This window comes from Pantherophis guttatus, chromosome 3, assembly GCF_059756535.1.
Source record: "Pantherophis guttatus breed Tessera chromosome 3, ASM5975653v1, whole genome shotgun sequence".
NCBI classification, from domain to species: Eukaryota; Metazoa; Chordata; class Lepidosauria; order Squamata; family Colubridae; genus Pantherophis; species Pantherophis guttatus.
The window spans coordinates 26,556,188-26,571,762 of NC_142065.1; the positions used below are offsets into that span (position 1 = coordinate 26,556,188).

Consider the following 15,575-nt stretch of genomic DNA (forward strand, 5'->3'; position numbering starts at 1 on the left):
CCTAGTATAAAAAAATGTGCATATTTTTCTATAAATATTTAATTTTAGACAAGCGTTCACTTTGAAAATTGTTTGAAAACAAGTAAGAATTTTGGAGACATTTTCATTGGTAGCAGGGTAACATTTTTGAAGTTAATAAATACAGGGTAACCAAAAGGTGTGTAGGAATATCTTGACTTTGATGTCTCCAAAGTTCAGTCTACCTCATTTCTGACATCTCTCCCACTTCCATTGAATGCCCGGGAAAGGAACTTCCTTCCTTTCCAGTAAATTTCCAGTATAAATAATGAGTATTGGGAGATTAAACATCTCCAGTAATGAACTAAATGTATTTCATTAAGGAAAGGCAGTCACTTAGTTCCTGGTGAATACATGGACATGTCCATCTAATCGTTTTGGTAATAATAATGAAAGGATGTGTTATTACTTTCTTCCAGGATATCTGTGTATTTCCTTATCTATCCTGTGTAGTCGGTCTCCTTTGGTCTAGAGGTATGGGATGCCTGGTACTGTCTCCCAATCAACTACTAACCAGGCCTGATTCTGCTTAGCTTTTGAACCTAGACAAGCTGGACAGCGGTGACACCTGCTGAGACTTATCAAGTTGTCTTGTTCTGTATAGAATAACAATCAAGTTAGAAACAGAAGCATACATTGGTGGAGATGATAGATTACAAAAATGCAGAAATTATGTTCTTCTAAATATTAGGCTACAAATGCCAGCATTATCCTGATTAAGTAGAATGAATTGGAATCCAGCAACATCTAGGAGGTCCAGTTCTCCATTCCTAACATAAGAGGTGTTGGGATGATCGGTATCTTCCAGTCTTATTCTACATGACTATAATCATGAGGGATACAAGACCAGTTAGATCAAACTAAAGGCTCATGTTATTCAGCGTATTTTTCTCACAATAGGCAATCAAATATTTCCAGGAAGCTCACCAACAAAGCAAATCATAATACCGATAAATCTATCTTGCTATATGGGTTTGTCAGCACTTTACTTCTTTTCCAATGACTCTGATTGTACTTTTAGTAGCATCCTATCCCCAAATTAGTGCATCGTAATAGAAGAAGTACATCCTTTTAATGTGTATCCTGAGTTTACCATCAAAGAATTTTATTGGATGGCAATGAGAACAAGGTGTGGAGAAGGAAATGGGAGAGCAGGAAAGGGAAGGAAAATATTTATACCATCCTATACATCATGCATAGATTTGTTAAGAGTTGGGAGTGCAAAATCAGCCATAGAGAATTATGTAACATGATCATGACTTGTGCTCCAATCCTTCTTCAGCACATCAGCCATTACAATCTCTCCTATTTATCTTTTATCAGCTTTGGATTAATTTGAAATCTTTCTAGGTTATGCTGGTAGCTTCCATGGTTTCCATCAGACAGACATTTATAAGGCAAGTTAGAAGTTCTTTCACAATCTCAGTTCTGTGGAAGCCACAAACATTATTTGTTATAACTTTACAATCAGTATTTCATTTCTTTGGCAATCTTTGAAGATAAATTATGAATCAGAACATTGAAATGTCTGGGGGAGAAAACAATACTGAATATGAAAAAGTTAACATACAGTATGGAAATATTTGGTTGCATGTAGACCCAGGATATGTGGTGAAGATTAGCTGCAGCTACTGAATGTCAGATGAAATAAAGCTGTGTTTTTAGAAGTATAATTTGCATATTTATTAGATTCCAAACTTGAGTTTCCAGCCCAAACCAGGTACTTGGATGTCTGCCTGTAAATTACAGTGTGGGATGTGGGATACTAAGACTATTATTGCCAGTACAATACTCAGACAGAAAAGCTTGTGTTGATGAATCTTTCTTTTGTTGCATTGAAGGAATGGAATACAGATGGAATCTTAAAACTATTTTGTCCATTTTGCTCCAGATGTCTCTTGGCAAACTGAGATTTGAATTAGTTATAATGTATACTGGCTTGGAAGAATGCTGAAAATCCAGATGCATAAGGTCAGTGCGTATTCTGCAATGGCTCAGTAAGAGGTTACTCCATACATGCTTTTGGAACAGATCACTTTTAATGAATAAATCCATAATGGTGTAGTTAAGGGTTTTGTTGATCATCTTGCTACCAACATGCCTTTTTTCTGACACCAGATACAGTACGTAAGTCTTCAATTCCCAATCATTCAGTAGACTGGAAGGATGTTCCTGGTGAGATCTTCATCTCTCTGGTAAACTTCACTGAAAGCATCAGATTCTTGGCTTGGGTAATTCTCAGAGTCCTCCGGTTCTTTCTTGTCACTGTTCCGCACAGCAGCTTCAAGGGCCTTTTGCCGGCGGTAGAAATGGGAGAACTTATTGAAGATGATAGTGATAGGCAGTGCCACAACCAAAATCCCACCCAGGATGCAACCAGAAGCTGCTAGCTTGCCGGCGACAGTCACTGGTACCACATCCCCATAGCCTACAGTTGTCATGCTAACTGTCCCCCACCACCAGCAAGCGGGAATAGTGTCAAAGCCAACTTCTTCCTCCTTTTCTGCAGTGTAGGCTATTCCAGAGAAAACAGACACCCCAACAGCCAAGTATAGGAGAAGAATTCCCACTTCTCTGTAGCTATGCTGAAAAAGAAAAGATAAAAAAGAAAAGAATATGGAGGTAGGTAGTTAAGATCAATAACTAAAACTAGTATGAAAAGAGACCTCATTGTTTCAATACTGGGTTGTCTACACTTTTGAGTTTTATCTCTTACTGTTTCTATAATATCAGACCACAGTTGACTAAGATCATGATTGAAACTTAGAACAGAAAAATATTTTGCCTTCGCACGTTTCCAGTGATCTCTTTCATAAAAAAAAAAGCACGAAACAAAAGTACTTTAACACCAGCATTATTTATCAATTTTCTTTCAATGGTATGTGCATAAACACATCTGGATTAATGCCCTCCAAATGCTTGGACTGTGATTCCTATTACCCTCAGCCAACAACCCATGCTGAAAACAATTGAGGTTGTACTCCAACACATTTGTATTGGGCATAGCTAGTGTTCATTTATTGTGGCGGGCAACATTATTCCAGAGTTCGAGGAACAGATTACTTGTAGGCAGACTCTAAAACGTCAGCATTCAAAATAGAGACTCCTTCAGTGAATTGCAATAACAAAAGGAAGCCAGGAGATCTTGCCTATGTCATCAATTCTGTTGCCATACCACCAACATGTCAGAGTCGAAATTGAGGGGTGGGGGAAACAGATAAATTACAATTGACTCACGTTGTCTTTGCAAGGAAGAATGGCATACAAAATAAGGTTTAAGCAACTTCTCACCATGTTTGACATGTACTTACCACTTCATCTCATATAAATATTTTTCTTAGTAGTATGTGTAGTTCCATCTTTACAATGTGACTACAAAAACATACTTAAAATTATTTATTAAATTCTTCCTTGAGTACTTCCCATATAAACATAAGTATACAACAGAGCTTCAGCATGTGATATCACTGTTACACAAACTGCACTGCTTGCCAGCTTTCAGGAGCCCATTAAATTGGGGGTGACTGATGGGTTAGAGAGGATTCTCACCCCCAGACTCCCATCATCTTGGTTTTTAATTTTGATTTTTAAATTTTTGTTGTATTTTTTTGCACTTTATAACTTTTATTATATTGTAAACTGCCCAGAGTCACTGTATTAGTGAGATGGGTGACACAGAAATCCAATAAATAAATAAACAACAAAGATCAAAGGTCAGTGATCTCCAGACAGAAGTTACTTTCTATACTCTATCCATTCCTATTACTTTCAGCCCTGAAGAGCTGAGTTGTAATATAAACACCGTTTTTTTCACAGAGTTGCAAGTTTTATAATGGTAATATTTGAAATTACTTGCCGTGCGTGAGGGTGGCTGAGATTTTTATAGTTTAGCTTGTTCATCACTGCTGCTCTTTGCTTTGAAGGTTTACTTGGGAGTAACCTTCAACAAATTTATTTGGTCTTACTTTTGAGCAGATATGTATAGGAGTGTGCTATAATTCTCACTTATTTAAGTGCAATTCATTCATTTTAACTGAATGGAGGATGGAGACCCATCTGCTCCCTACTGCACCACTTGATATATTCTTCTCAAGCAAGGCAACTTTCCAGATCAATGACCTTTTTAGCATCTCTTAGAATATAAAACAAAGTATTTTTCTGTGCAACATTTCTGGGATGAATGCAAACTCTCCAGATAAGAGAACTTATTAATGCTTTGATGCTCCTTTGGTTCCCAAGAACAGAAGGACAGAATGTGGCGATGGCAATAATCACTCTAATATCTGCTTTTAAGGACAAAGGTTGTTGCTGAACTCTATACTGACGCCATCAGTCATATCTCAGTTTGTATTGAGTCAAGATCTGCATCTGGAGGCAGAAAGTCAGATGCCTTAGTGGCAAATAAATATCTTTCATTAGCCTATTTTATAGGTTTAAAGCAGACATATAAAACGGGGATGTCTACTCAGTGCCTTCAGAATGCAATATGATCCTTACACAGCTGCAACTAAAATCAAGATATGTACTGATTTCAGATTTAGCATCTATAGTTTTACAAGGGATAAATAACTGAAGAACAAATGTGTTTCTGTTGTCCCCTTCCATGGCCTTCCCCTTTTCCTGGATCAAATCTGGCAATCTTTCTCCTGGTCTATCCCTTTTATGCAATGTGATTGAATATCCAGAGCCAGTTCTCAGGACACGGGATCAGAAGCAGCAGCCCTTCCAAGTCCTGAGCCAGACAGAGGTATCAAGCTTCTTTAGTTGCTATGGTCCCAAACAAAAAATTATTTATCACAATTGTGCTGTCATTGGAGATTCCTTTCTTTGTTGTTGACAAGTAGTCCGTCTTCTGCCTTCCTTGCTTTCCCTGTAGCATAAAAATCACAACCACCATCAAAGCATGTGATTAGGGAAGATAGAAGAAGCTTTTTAGAAGAAAGCTGCAATTATCCTGGCAAACCATTCTCATAAACCCTTCAGCTCCAGGCTTCAATCTTAACAGGGTTTTAAGAGTCACAATCTTAATTTGCTTTTTTATTTACATGCAGGCATTTCCTTTAGCATATGTATAAGAAATCCAGGCTCAGAGTTGATTGTATTTGTAACTTGCAAGACCTATTTAGACAAAAACCTGCTATTTGTCCAAACAGATACCAAACTATAATTATCCTGAGGCCCAGCAGGAAGATTGAGACAAGCTGTTGCTGGAAGTGAGGCTGTTATAACCAAGGCCATTGACAAAAGATGCCAAGATGATCAATCAATGTTAGGCAGGCATGGTAGGTGGGAAATGGAAATTCCTTTTCAAAAATATACAAGGAGCCCAACAAATGCAGTAGATAGGCTCAATTCAGAGCAGAACAAGGACCGTCAGAGCTGGCTATTTATAGGCATGGCACAAGTGACAAATAGAAAGAGACAACACAGTACAGTCAGACACAAAATGAAGCCGCCAAAGAAAACATGAGACATGATAGCAGTGTTCCAATATCTCAGGGGTTGCCACAAAGACGAGGAAGTAAAACTATTTTCCAAAGCACCTGAGGGCAGGACAAGAAGCAATGGGTGGAAACTAATCAAGGAGAGAAGCAACCTAGAACTAAGAAGAAATTTCCTGACAAGTTAGAACAATTAATCAGTGAAACAACTTGCTTGCAGAAGCTGTAAATGCTCCAACACTGGAAATTTTTAAGAAGATATTGGATAACCATTTGTCTGAAGTGGTGTAGGGTTTCCTGCCTGGGCAGGGGGTTGGACTAGAAGACCTCCAAGGTCCCTTCCATCTCTGTTATTCTATTCTATTCTATTCTATTCTATTCTATTCTATTCTATTCTATTCTATTCTATTCTAAAACGACAGCCTATAGACAGCCTAGGCAGTTAAAATGTATTCATTAAAAGTATACGTAAGAAAGAAGCAGAGAACATGGTTAAACTGCAAGAAGGGAAAATAATGTAACTAGCTAAGGGCTAGGAAGTTTAGTGCTTTGAATAAAGAGAAAATGATGTGCACAAAGGAATTAGGCACAGACTGAAATGTGCAGTTTACACTTGAATAAAATGGATTGCAGGCTTCTGGATCAATAATACATTTCCCATTTTTTAGACAAGCCATAACATTTATTTTCATCCTCTCACTTCACTGGCTGCTTGAATCGCAGGGAAAGCAATAAACCAAAACATTCTTACAACATTAAGGCAGCAATAAGAAATGCACTGCCCAGGAAGCAGATGCCCCATGCATGCTGCATACTCTCTACTTTCTCTACCAAGAAGCCTGTTTTGATCTCAATATAACTTGCCAGCAGCATCTCCAGCACTCCTGGTGTCTCTACTGAAACAGTTTGGATTATTTGATGAAGCCAAGCATAATATATTAATTAGAGTTAGCAATTTAACTCCCTTTGTTTCTTTATGAAGCCGTTTGTTAGTAAGGGAAGGAAGTGGGCTGCTCACTCCTAGCCAGTGGTGGGATTCAAGTAATTTAACAACCGGTTCTCTGCCCTAATCATTTCTTTCAACAACCAGTTTGTCAAATTTCTCACAAAGTTAACAACCGGTTCTCCCGAAGTGGTGCGAACTGGCTGAATCCCACTACTGCTCCTAGCCCTATAGAATCAAAACAAACCTAACATCAAACCAAAGTTCTCCTCTTGGCCACCTACTACAGCTGGATCATATGCAAGTTATCAGTGCCAAGATGATTGACTAGGTCTAATCAAGATTTTGTCTTACTTACTGCAGGAAGGAAAGCTTCCTTCAAATGAGCCATTGATCTGATTTGTACAGTGCCCTAGTCTATAATTTGTTTAACAAAGGTTTATTAAAACTGGATTGCTTAAGTTCATATTATAAGCAATATCACCAGCATGTGTTTGTCAGCAAAATGACTACGTTCATACATAAAACTAAATTATAGTAAAAAAACCACCATAATTTTGCTCAGTGCTGGGTGTGAATTTAGTTACTGGAGAGAGAAAAGAAGAAAGCAAAGAGAGCATTTCTGTTGTTTGGGTACTTTAACAATATGTGACAGTGGTTTGGGCAACAAATTATTACTCAAACACCCACATCTGTTTCCTCTTTCTCATATACCTCATACTCTTTCTCATAATCAGTTCTTTTATCCAATGCCTCATATTTCACGAAACCTTTGACTTAAAACCTGTAATTCAGGGATAGGCAATACAATGTCTTTTGAGTTACAACTCCCATCAGCTTAGTTAACATGGTCAATGATTTCTGACAGCTGCCCTTCAAAGCATCTGGCAAGTCCTTGGCTGCTTACTTGAACTTTAGTTGTAAATAACAAATGAGATATTTAGCTGTATCTAGCTACATTTATGTATGTTTATGTTAAATCTAAAGACTTAAACTAGTCATAATGCATTTTCCAAACCGTAAACATTACCTGGTTCTTAAAAGACAAGAAGATAACTCCAACCAGGTCCAGAAGAAGAGCCTTTTCTGCGGTGGCCCCCCCTCTCTCTGGAATATTTTCCTAGCAAAGATAAGATCTGGGCCCCACATTCTTGGTCTCCTGGAACAGCCTAAAATTTGGCTATTTGGCCTGTTACTTAGAGCTGGTTGATAGGGTAGAGAGGAGTCTCATCCTCCAGACTGCCCATCATCTTGATTCTTAATTTTGAATCTTTTTATTCTAGTCTTAATTGTTTTAGCATCTTTAACTTTTATTAAGCTGCCCAGAGCTTCTGCATTAGTGAGATGGGTAGCATAGAAATATAATAAGCAAACATTTTTTTGCATATTACATTTTCCTGGGAAGGAAATTTAATAACTGGGATGTTACAATGAAGAGAAGACATTTCTCCTATTATCCTTAGCATCCTTTTCTCTTCTATTAACTTTCTTCCCCCAATATTTGAATTTATATTGAAACCATCAACACTGATTATGTAAATACTGTATCCTGATTAGGGTTGGGATCAATGCATTGCACTCCTCTTGTTATGGCATCCTTTCTTATATGACTGTTTACTAAGTGTTCTATCCTCTTTAGGAAAACTAAAAAACACAAAGAAAAAAGTCTTAGTTAAAATATGAGGAAGTCTAGACTTAGTATTATTGATAACTTCATATTTATACCTGGGATATTTCTACTTACCCTTTCTTAATCTCCCAATAGTAGTTTGAATATAATTGATGAACCTAGTGATTTGCAAAGCTGAGTCCAAGGGGCAGAAATCTCTAATCTGCCCTAAGGTGCTGCAGGTCTCACAGCAACAAAATCCTCTGACTTCTAATCCAGGCAAAACAAATACAATAAATAATTTGTGTTGCTTTTCCACATCTACGCTCTTAATTCACATTATGTGCATTCCAGTGGTGGGTTGACCCTGGTTCGGATTGGTTCTATAGAACTGGTAGTAAAACCAGAGGGAGGCTCCGCCCACCGACCCTGACATCATCAGAATGCTTCTGTGCATGCGCAGAAGAGTGCGTGCACGCATGAGCGAAGCAAGTGCGAGTGCACGGCCCCATTGCGAACTGGTAGTAAAGGTAAGTAGAACCCACCCCTGGTGCATTCATATGATCATATGCCACTATATATTTGGTTAAATTATTTTTAAACCTGAATGGGGTAAGGAATTGTTATCGTTTTAAAAATGGATATACCACCCAGTTTGTGCGTGGGCCAGCCTGCATTTAAACTATCATGACATGTATTTCATTTTGTTTTAGTTATATGTAGGAAGTTGTCCCATAAATTTTGCACAACCCTTGTCAGCTCCTAAACGATCTTGTCTAGTTCCTGAAGGACTGGATAGGGGAACAACTGGGAATACCAGGGCTGTCAGACTGAGAAATCCAATTAAAAAAATAAGCAATGGCAAATCACTTCCATAATCCTGCATGAAAAATGTACAGATATGTTCACAGGAGTTGAGTTTGATTTAAGGGCTTTCTTATCCCAATCACAAACTGGTATTCACCCAGATTACTGCGTACATGGTGTGTTTGGTGTGAGATGCACAGTCATTTAAAGTATTTTGTTCTGCTTTCTTACTTCAAGACATGTAAAGCAGCTTACAGCTCTTGTAAATAAATAGAATCAAGGGAGACCCATCCTTCTTACTGACTTGAGTGGGAGAAAACTTCATTTTCTATTCAAAACCAGGATTAAAGAAGGAGAGAACATACATTTTCAGTGTTGCAGTTTATTGCAATTTTTTAAAAAAGATTAAAAGATGTTCTTTCTCTCATCTAGGCAGTTTCGTTAACTGATGAATGAGGATAATGGCTGAGAAGCAGACTGATAGGGAAAGACACTCAAATTTCCATACTATTAAAGGCCTCACCTCCAAATCAAACGAAGCAGAAACACTAATCACTTTCCATGAACATATACGGATCACGCATGATTTAAACACGAAGTGGCATGGCTTCCCATCTGCTCCTTTTTCCCATTCATATCACGCTCTACATAGTCTATCAAACAGACATTAGGCTTGGGGATGTTGATTCCATCTGGTTGGTGATGAAAACCAACTATTGAAAAAAGTTAGTTTAATAAAATTTAACAGCCTCTTCACTGGGGGAAGTGAGTTGGTAAAGTTAGACCTGACTACCCCCGCCTTCAAGAACAGCAATGAACATTTCTAGTTTACAACGGTTCGTGACACTGTAATTCTAAGGTCCCTGAGAGCAGGGGTTCCCAGCCTCCAGGTTGCAGCCCATCTCTGGACCTTGAGTCCAGGTCACGGAAGCGGTGGGCAAGAGTGCCTGTGGACATCCCCACTTGCATGAACAGCAGGCGAGCGCACGTGTGTGCGCACACTCCATTTGCACAAGTGGCTGACATGCATGTCTGCCGTTCGTGCAAATGGAGCTACGAGTATGGGTGTGCTCGCCACTCGCATGGAACCATCCCCTTCCCCCCACCCCACCAGTCCACAAAGTCAAAAAGTTTGGGGAACTCTGCCCTAGAGAAGGAAAGATTGGCTTCCCCTCCCACATGGGGTTGGGGCTCCAACTAGCATTTAAAGGGGAAGCAGTGTATGCTGCTTGCTGTTTCACGTCCTGCTTCTATATTCTGTGGATGCATTTTGGAAATGGTGTTCCACTAAGCTTCTTGGATAGGAAGGCAATCAGAACTGCAGGTATATATGGTGAGAGAGAAAAATAACAAGAAACATATACATTAAACAAACAAACAAAGAAACAAACAAACAATAACTTTTCTGAAGGACCTGAAACCTTACAAGGACTTTTTGTTGAAAGAAGAAAAAAAATGTTATGATGATTTATGGGTTTGAGGATTAAAAAGATGTGGACAAGTTGGAAGTTCAAGGCATTTGTATAACATTCAAGGGAGAGGGAGAATTATAAGACTGTAATCCTCTGTTGAAGAGAAGATCAGAAGCCATTACATTTTGTACACTGGTTTTCTTTTCTTTTTTCTTTTCTGGCACCTTTTTCCTTCCTTCTTTTCCTTCATTTCCCTCTTTTATTTTTTTTCTTTAGATTTGACTTTTACTGTATGTAAAAATTTTAATAAGTAGAAAGAAAGAAAGAGAGAGAGAGAGAGAGAGAGAGAGAAAGGCAGAAAGAAAGGTAGAAAGGTAGAAAGAAAGAAAGGTAGAAAGAAAGAAAGAAAAAGGAGAAAGAAAGAAAGAAAGAAAGAAAGAAAGAAAGAAAGAAAGAAAGAAAGAAAGAAAGAAAGAAAGAAGGAAGGAAAGAAAAGAATGAATTTCAGGTATATAATTGAGTGAAAGAAATGGCAGTTCAGGTTATCAAGAGACTACATAAAGGAGAATATTTAGCAGGCATTGTTCAACAAATTGCACAAAGTGAACATAAATGTGAAGTAGCATAAACCGATTTTTTTTCCTTCATCAAGTTTGGAGGCATCTCAGAGGCTAAGAGAGAGCTTGTGGCGTTGAAGTCAGAAGGAAGACATTCATAGTTACTATCTTCAGCTATTCTTTCCAGTTGTTATAGCCCCAGACTACAGCAATCCCTTGGGACTTTCTGGAATGCCAGCGTATTAGCCTTCTACACATATCTGGATTCTATACTAGCTAGAGCCTCTCTCAGAATTCATTAGTGTTCTTTGAAGCAGCTATGCCTTTTCTAGACTTACTGAACATTACAAGCAAAGCATAAAAATAAAGACAGCAAAACAAATTTCAGTCCCTTAAATCTGATGTGTGCCATAGGAGATCACCCTTCTCAGTCACCTGTTCTGACAACCAGTCACGTGCACACATCAGCTGGCCCTGAAACTCCTGGTGCCAGATGGTGCTCTTGTAGGTTAGCCTTAGGCTGCCTGGCAGCAAGCCCATAAATAAATGAGCTACAATCAACCAAGCTGAACAAATAACGTAAGTTTTAGGAATCAAGATGGAAAGTTCAAGGTTTTTTCAATGCTGTCTGCTTTCCTCCTCCAAATCTTCTTTTTTTATGGTAAGGAAGCAAAAGCATGAATATAAACACAGCCAACTGCAGAGGACCACAATAGAAACCTCTCACTGAATTCTGCAGGGTATAGGAGCTTAATATGTATAAATACTGCATTTAAAACAGGCCATGTTAACCCACATTCCATGCCAAGAGATTAATTTTGCCATTACATAAATCAAACAAAGAAACCTTTTGGAAGCCAAACAGAATACAGGAATATTTCACATTAATTCCATATATAGAGGCAAGGACAGATATAATTCTACAGATTCCTATCCTGTCCTGTCCTGTCCTGTCCTGTCCTGTCCTGTCCTGTCCTATCCTATCCTATCCTATCCTATCCTATCCTATCCTATCCTATTGCATTCCATTCTGTTTTGGGAAGTGTTGCAGTGAAGATGATGCTAGATAGATATAAACAAAACTGAAGGAAATGTAGATGTTGAGAATAGGTGGGAATTATTGATAGGAACAAGGTTTACAAGATGGAAACAGAAGATAGTTTTTTCTGTTTGGCAAGAAATATTGGATTTCCAACTCATTTGGGCTTTATAACTCTGCATGATAATTTGCCAGTAACTACCAGCAAATTTGGAGAATGACATAGCAGCAAACTGATTGGAAAAGGTCAATCTAAATACCAATAGTAAAGAAGAGACTTAACAGAGTATGTAAATTATCATACAATACCTATAATTTCATGTGCTAGAAAAGTAATGCTCCGGATCATCCAACACAGATTAGAGCCCTACATGGAAAAAGAGAAACCGAGCATTTGAGCTGGATTTAGAAAAAGCCAACGAAGATGAGACATTATTGCTGATTCATGCTGTATATTGTAATTGAGAAAGCCATTACCATGTGCTTAGAAAAATGAGAATCTCAGGAAATCTTATTGTGCTCATGAGAAACCTACATAGAAGTCAGGAAGCCACAGTATAGACAACACATGGCAAAACAGACTGGCTTCAAGGTGACAAAGGAGTGGAACAGGGCTGTATACTTTATCCATTTTATTCAATCTGTATGGTATATATTAAGGGAAGATGGATTGAAAGAAGAGGAGTAACTTCAATAACTTGTGCTATGCTAATGACAGTAAAAGCTGAAAGTCCAAAGGATCTACGAAGTCTAGCAATAAAAGTCAAAAAGCAAACTGAAAAATATGGTTAACAATATATATGAAGAAAATTACCTGGTACTACAACCAGTTTTCGAACTGATAATGAAGATACTGAAGAGTTAGACAACTTTTAGGATCAACTATCAACAGTAAAGGAATTAGCCATCAGAAAATATACTATTAGTAGTATATTAGTATACTACTAATACTATGTAGTATTAGTATACTACATAGTAGCAGAGCAACTATGAAGCCCTTGAAAAAGATACTCAGGTGATGTGATAAGTCTATATCTACAAAGATCAGAATAAGGCAGGCAATGATATTCCCTGTGGCACTCTATGGAAGGGAAAGAATTGGATTTTGAAGAAGCTGGATAGAAGGAGTATTGATGCTATTGAACTTTGATGTTGAAAAAGGCTCCCGGGAATATTGTGGACAGCTAAGAAAACAAACAAATGAATCATCAAAACAATCAATCCAGAGTTCTCACTGAACGCACAAAGGACCAGGCTCAAATTATTATACTTTGGAAAATTAGCAAAAGTCAAGTTAATTCTGGGAAAAGTGAAAAGAAAAAGAAGAGGATGATCAGCAACAAGGTGGGTAGACTCAGAGTGGCCATGGCTGGAGCATTGGAAGACCTCAAAGACCAGGTGAGGGCCAGATCAATCATGGAGAATATGTGGTCACTAAGAGTCAACATGATTTGATGAGACATAATCACACAATAATCCATCATTGTAATTGAGCTTTAAAAAGTTCAAAAGCATGAGTAATTTCACCAGGTTGAAGACAGATACAAATGTAAGATTGAAACAGGACAAAGGTGCTTTTGACTACTCTTTTGATTATTTTTTTCCTTAGAAATATGAAATAAAAATAAATGAGCTAAAGCTCATTTACCTTCAAGGTAGCTCCTAAAGACCTCAGGCCTGTTGAATGCCTTGCCAGCTTCAGCACTCGGAATATTCTCATAAGACGAAACACTTGCACCACCTTACCCAAATTTCCCAGTTCTGAATCTGTCTTCGTGGTCACATCTACCCAGAGGGTGAAATAGAAAGGCAACACTGAGATAATGTCAATCAGATTGAGGGGATGCTTGAAAAATTTCCTCAAGTTTGGAGCCAAAAGCAAGCGGGCAGTAACTTCAAATGTGAACCAGGAGATGCAGAAATACTCCAAGTTTTGCAACACAGAGTCATCCTTCAACTTGCCCTCCTCGTCAAGCTGCTGGTACTCGGGCATGCTGTGAATACACATGGTAGCTATGGAAACCAGCACAACACTGATAGACAGAAAGCTGAAGAGTTTGCTTGGGATGGAGTATCCTGGATTTTCCATGGTGAGCCAAAGGCGCTTGCGCAGATTGCCACAGCGGAGCGTACTGTAGCGAAGCAGGTCATGATTGAAATCTAAGATCTCATCTGGGGATGTATCCACACTGCTAACTTCACTTTCCTCATCCCAGTTGTGATGATGTCTCTCCAGTTTCCTTTCATGATAGCGATAGCTGCAGCAGGAATCCAGAAAGAATTCATTAATGCCCCAGTATTCTATCTCTTGGCAAAAGGAGAAGACACATAGTTCCTCCATAACATGTAGTTTGCCAGTCTGGTAAAAATGGAGCACGTATAGGAAGAAGCCAGGATTCCGATCAAAGTAGAATTCCCTGGCACTCACATCATAATCATCACACAGCTGTAGGATGGACTCTTCAGAATCACAGGAAAGCAAGCGTCCAAGCCGAGTGTCAGGAAATTTGGAGAGGGCACTAGAACTGAGTCTCCTTCTCAAGCCCCCAACATTGATATTGATGATCTCATCCTCAAAATCAGAATCCCAATAGTTTAATCTCCTGTTGACCATGATCAGTAGAGATGGGGCTAATTTGGCCTGCAGACAACGCTGAAACAGAAAGAAAAGAGAAAATTCTTTGCTTAAGCTAACTGGCAAAAAAAATCAATTATCCAAAACATCTAAAGATAGTTTTGTGCCTGAGAATCCCCTAGCTGTTTAGACTATCTAAGATTTGTTATAACAAACAAAGGTAATAAGTTCTACAGCTAGGAGTGTGCACATGCTTTGATCATATGGTTTAGAAAGAACCCCAATACACTTTTCAATTAAAGATTTTTTTTTAATCCAGAACAAAGCTGACATTTGAAATCTGTGTTTTTCATGGAACTTCCAACAGTTTTTTTTCTACATAAAAACAGAAGGGAGGATGATTTTAATGGAAAAACAGAAGGCACTTCTTAATTCCACTACCTTGCTGCAACTTCTTTCACTCTGAGGGGATCTGTCTGTAATCACAGGGAATAAAATATATATGTCTCTGTTTTCTCAATGAAATTACAGCAAAAAGTGATGGATAGAGAAGAATTATAAATATCCATCTGTTTTTGCCAGAATGTGACTCAGGTGCAAAATGCTGATAAACCTCACTTGAAGGTTTTCATATTGAGGACCAGAAAAAGCTACCTTATACAGTCAGATTCTAAGTAATCTAGGCCATAATTTTTGCCATGTAGCAGCAGTGGCTCTCTCCAGAATTCCAGGAATTCTGCCTAATCCACTTGGAAACATCATGGATGAAACCTGGGACTTTCTACATGCCAAAAGGATGCTATTGGATCAACAGCCTACTAATAGGTGTGGTTTTTATTTCTACAACTGGCAACTTATCTACAACTTATTCCTTTAAAACTTCAACTAATTGTTCAATATTGCAAGGATAAGATGCTGTCTGAGAAAATTAAAACCAAAAAACCCTGTGAGGATCATAGAAAGAAGCTTCAGGTGTCTTTAGAACCTGCTCACACATGTCAGATAGCACGGTCCAAGACACAGTTCCACAAAAATAAACATACAGCTGATTCATCTAGCTAACACCCAACAATTTTGCCCAAGATGGAAAGTCAAGGAAACTGACTGCATGTATAGCTTTAAACTAAATTATTGATGATTGCAGATCTGGATGAATGTAGGTTTTAGTTCATAT

At 38.3% G+C, this 15,575-nt stretch overlaps 1 protein-coding gene across 5 annotated transcripts in view; it reads right to left on the reverse strand.

Moving 5' to 3' along the window:
* Positions 1–1,087: 1,087 nt before the first annotated feature.
* The window catches only part of KCNS1 (potassium voltage-gated channel modifier subfamily S member 1), a 28,555-nt gene continuing 14,067 nt past the window's right edge, over positions 1,088–15,575 (reverse strand). For all 5 annotated transcript variants that reach the window (XM_034413891.3, XM_034413888.3, XM_060689647.2 and 2 more), the window contains 2 exons: positions 13,475–14,479; positions 1,088–2,603 (listed from right to left, as the gene is read on the reverse strand). In XM_034413891.3, coding sequence (XP_034269782.1) covers positions 2,169–2,603; positions 13,475–14,440 — 1,401 coding nt within the window. In that variant the 5' untranslated portion in view covers positions 14,441–14,479 and the 3' untranslated portion in view covers positions 1,088–2,168. The remainder of the gene's footprint in view (positions 2,604–13,474; positions 14,480–15,575) is intronic.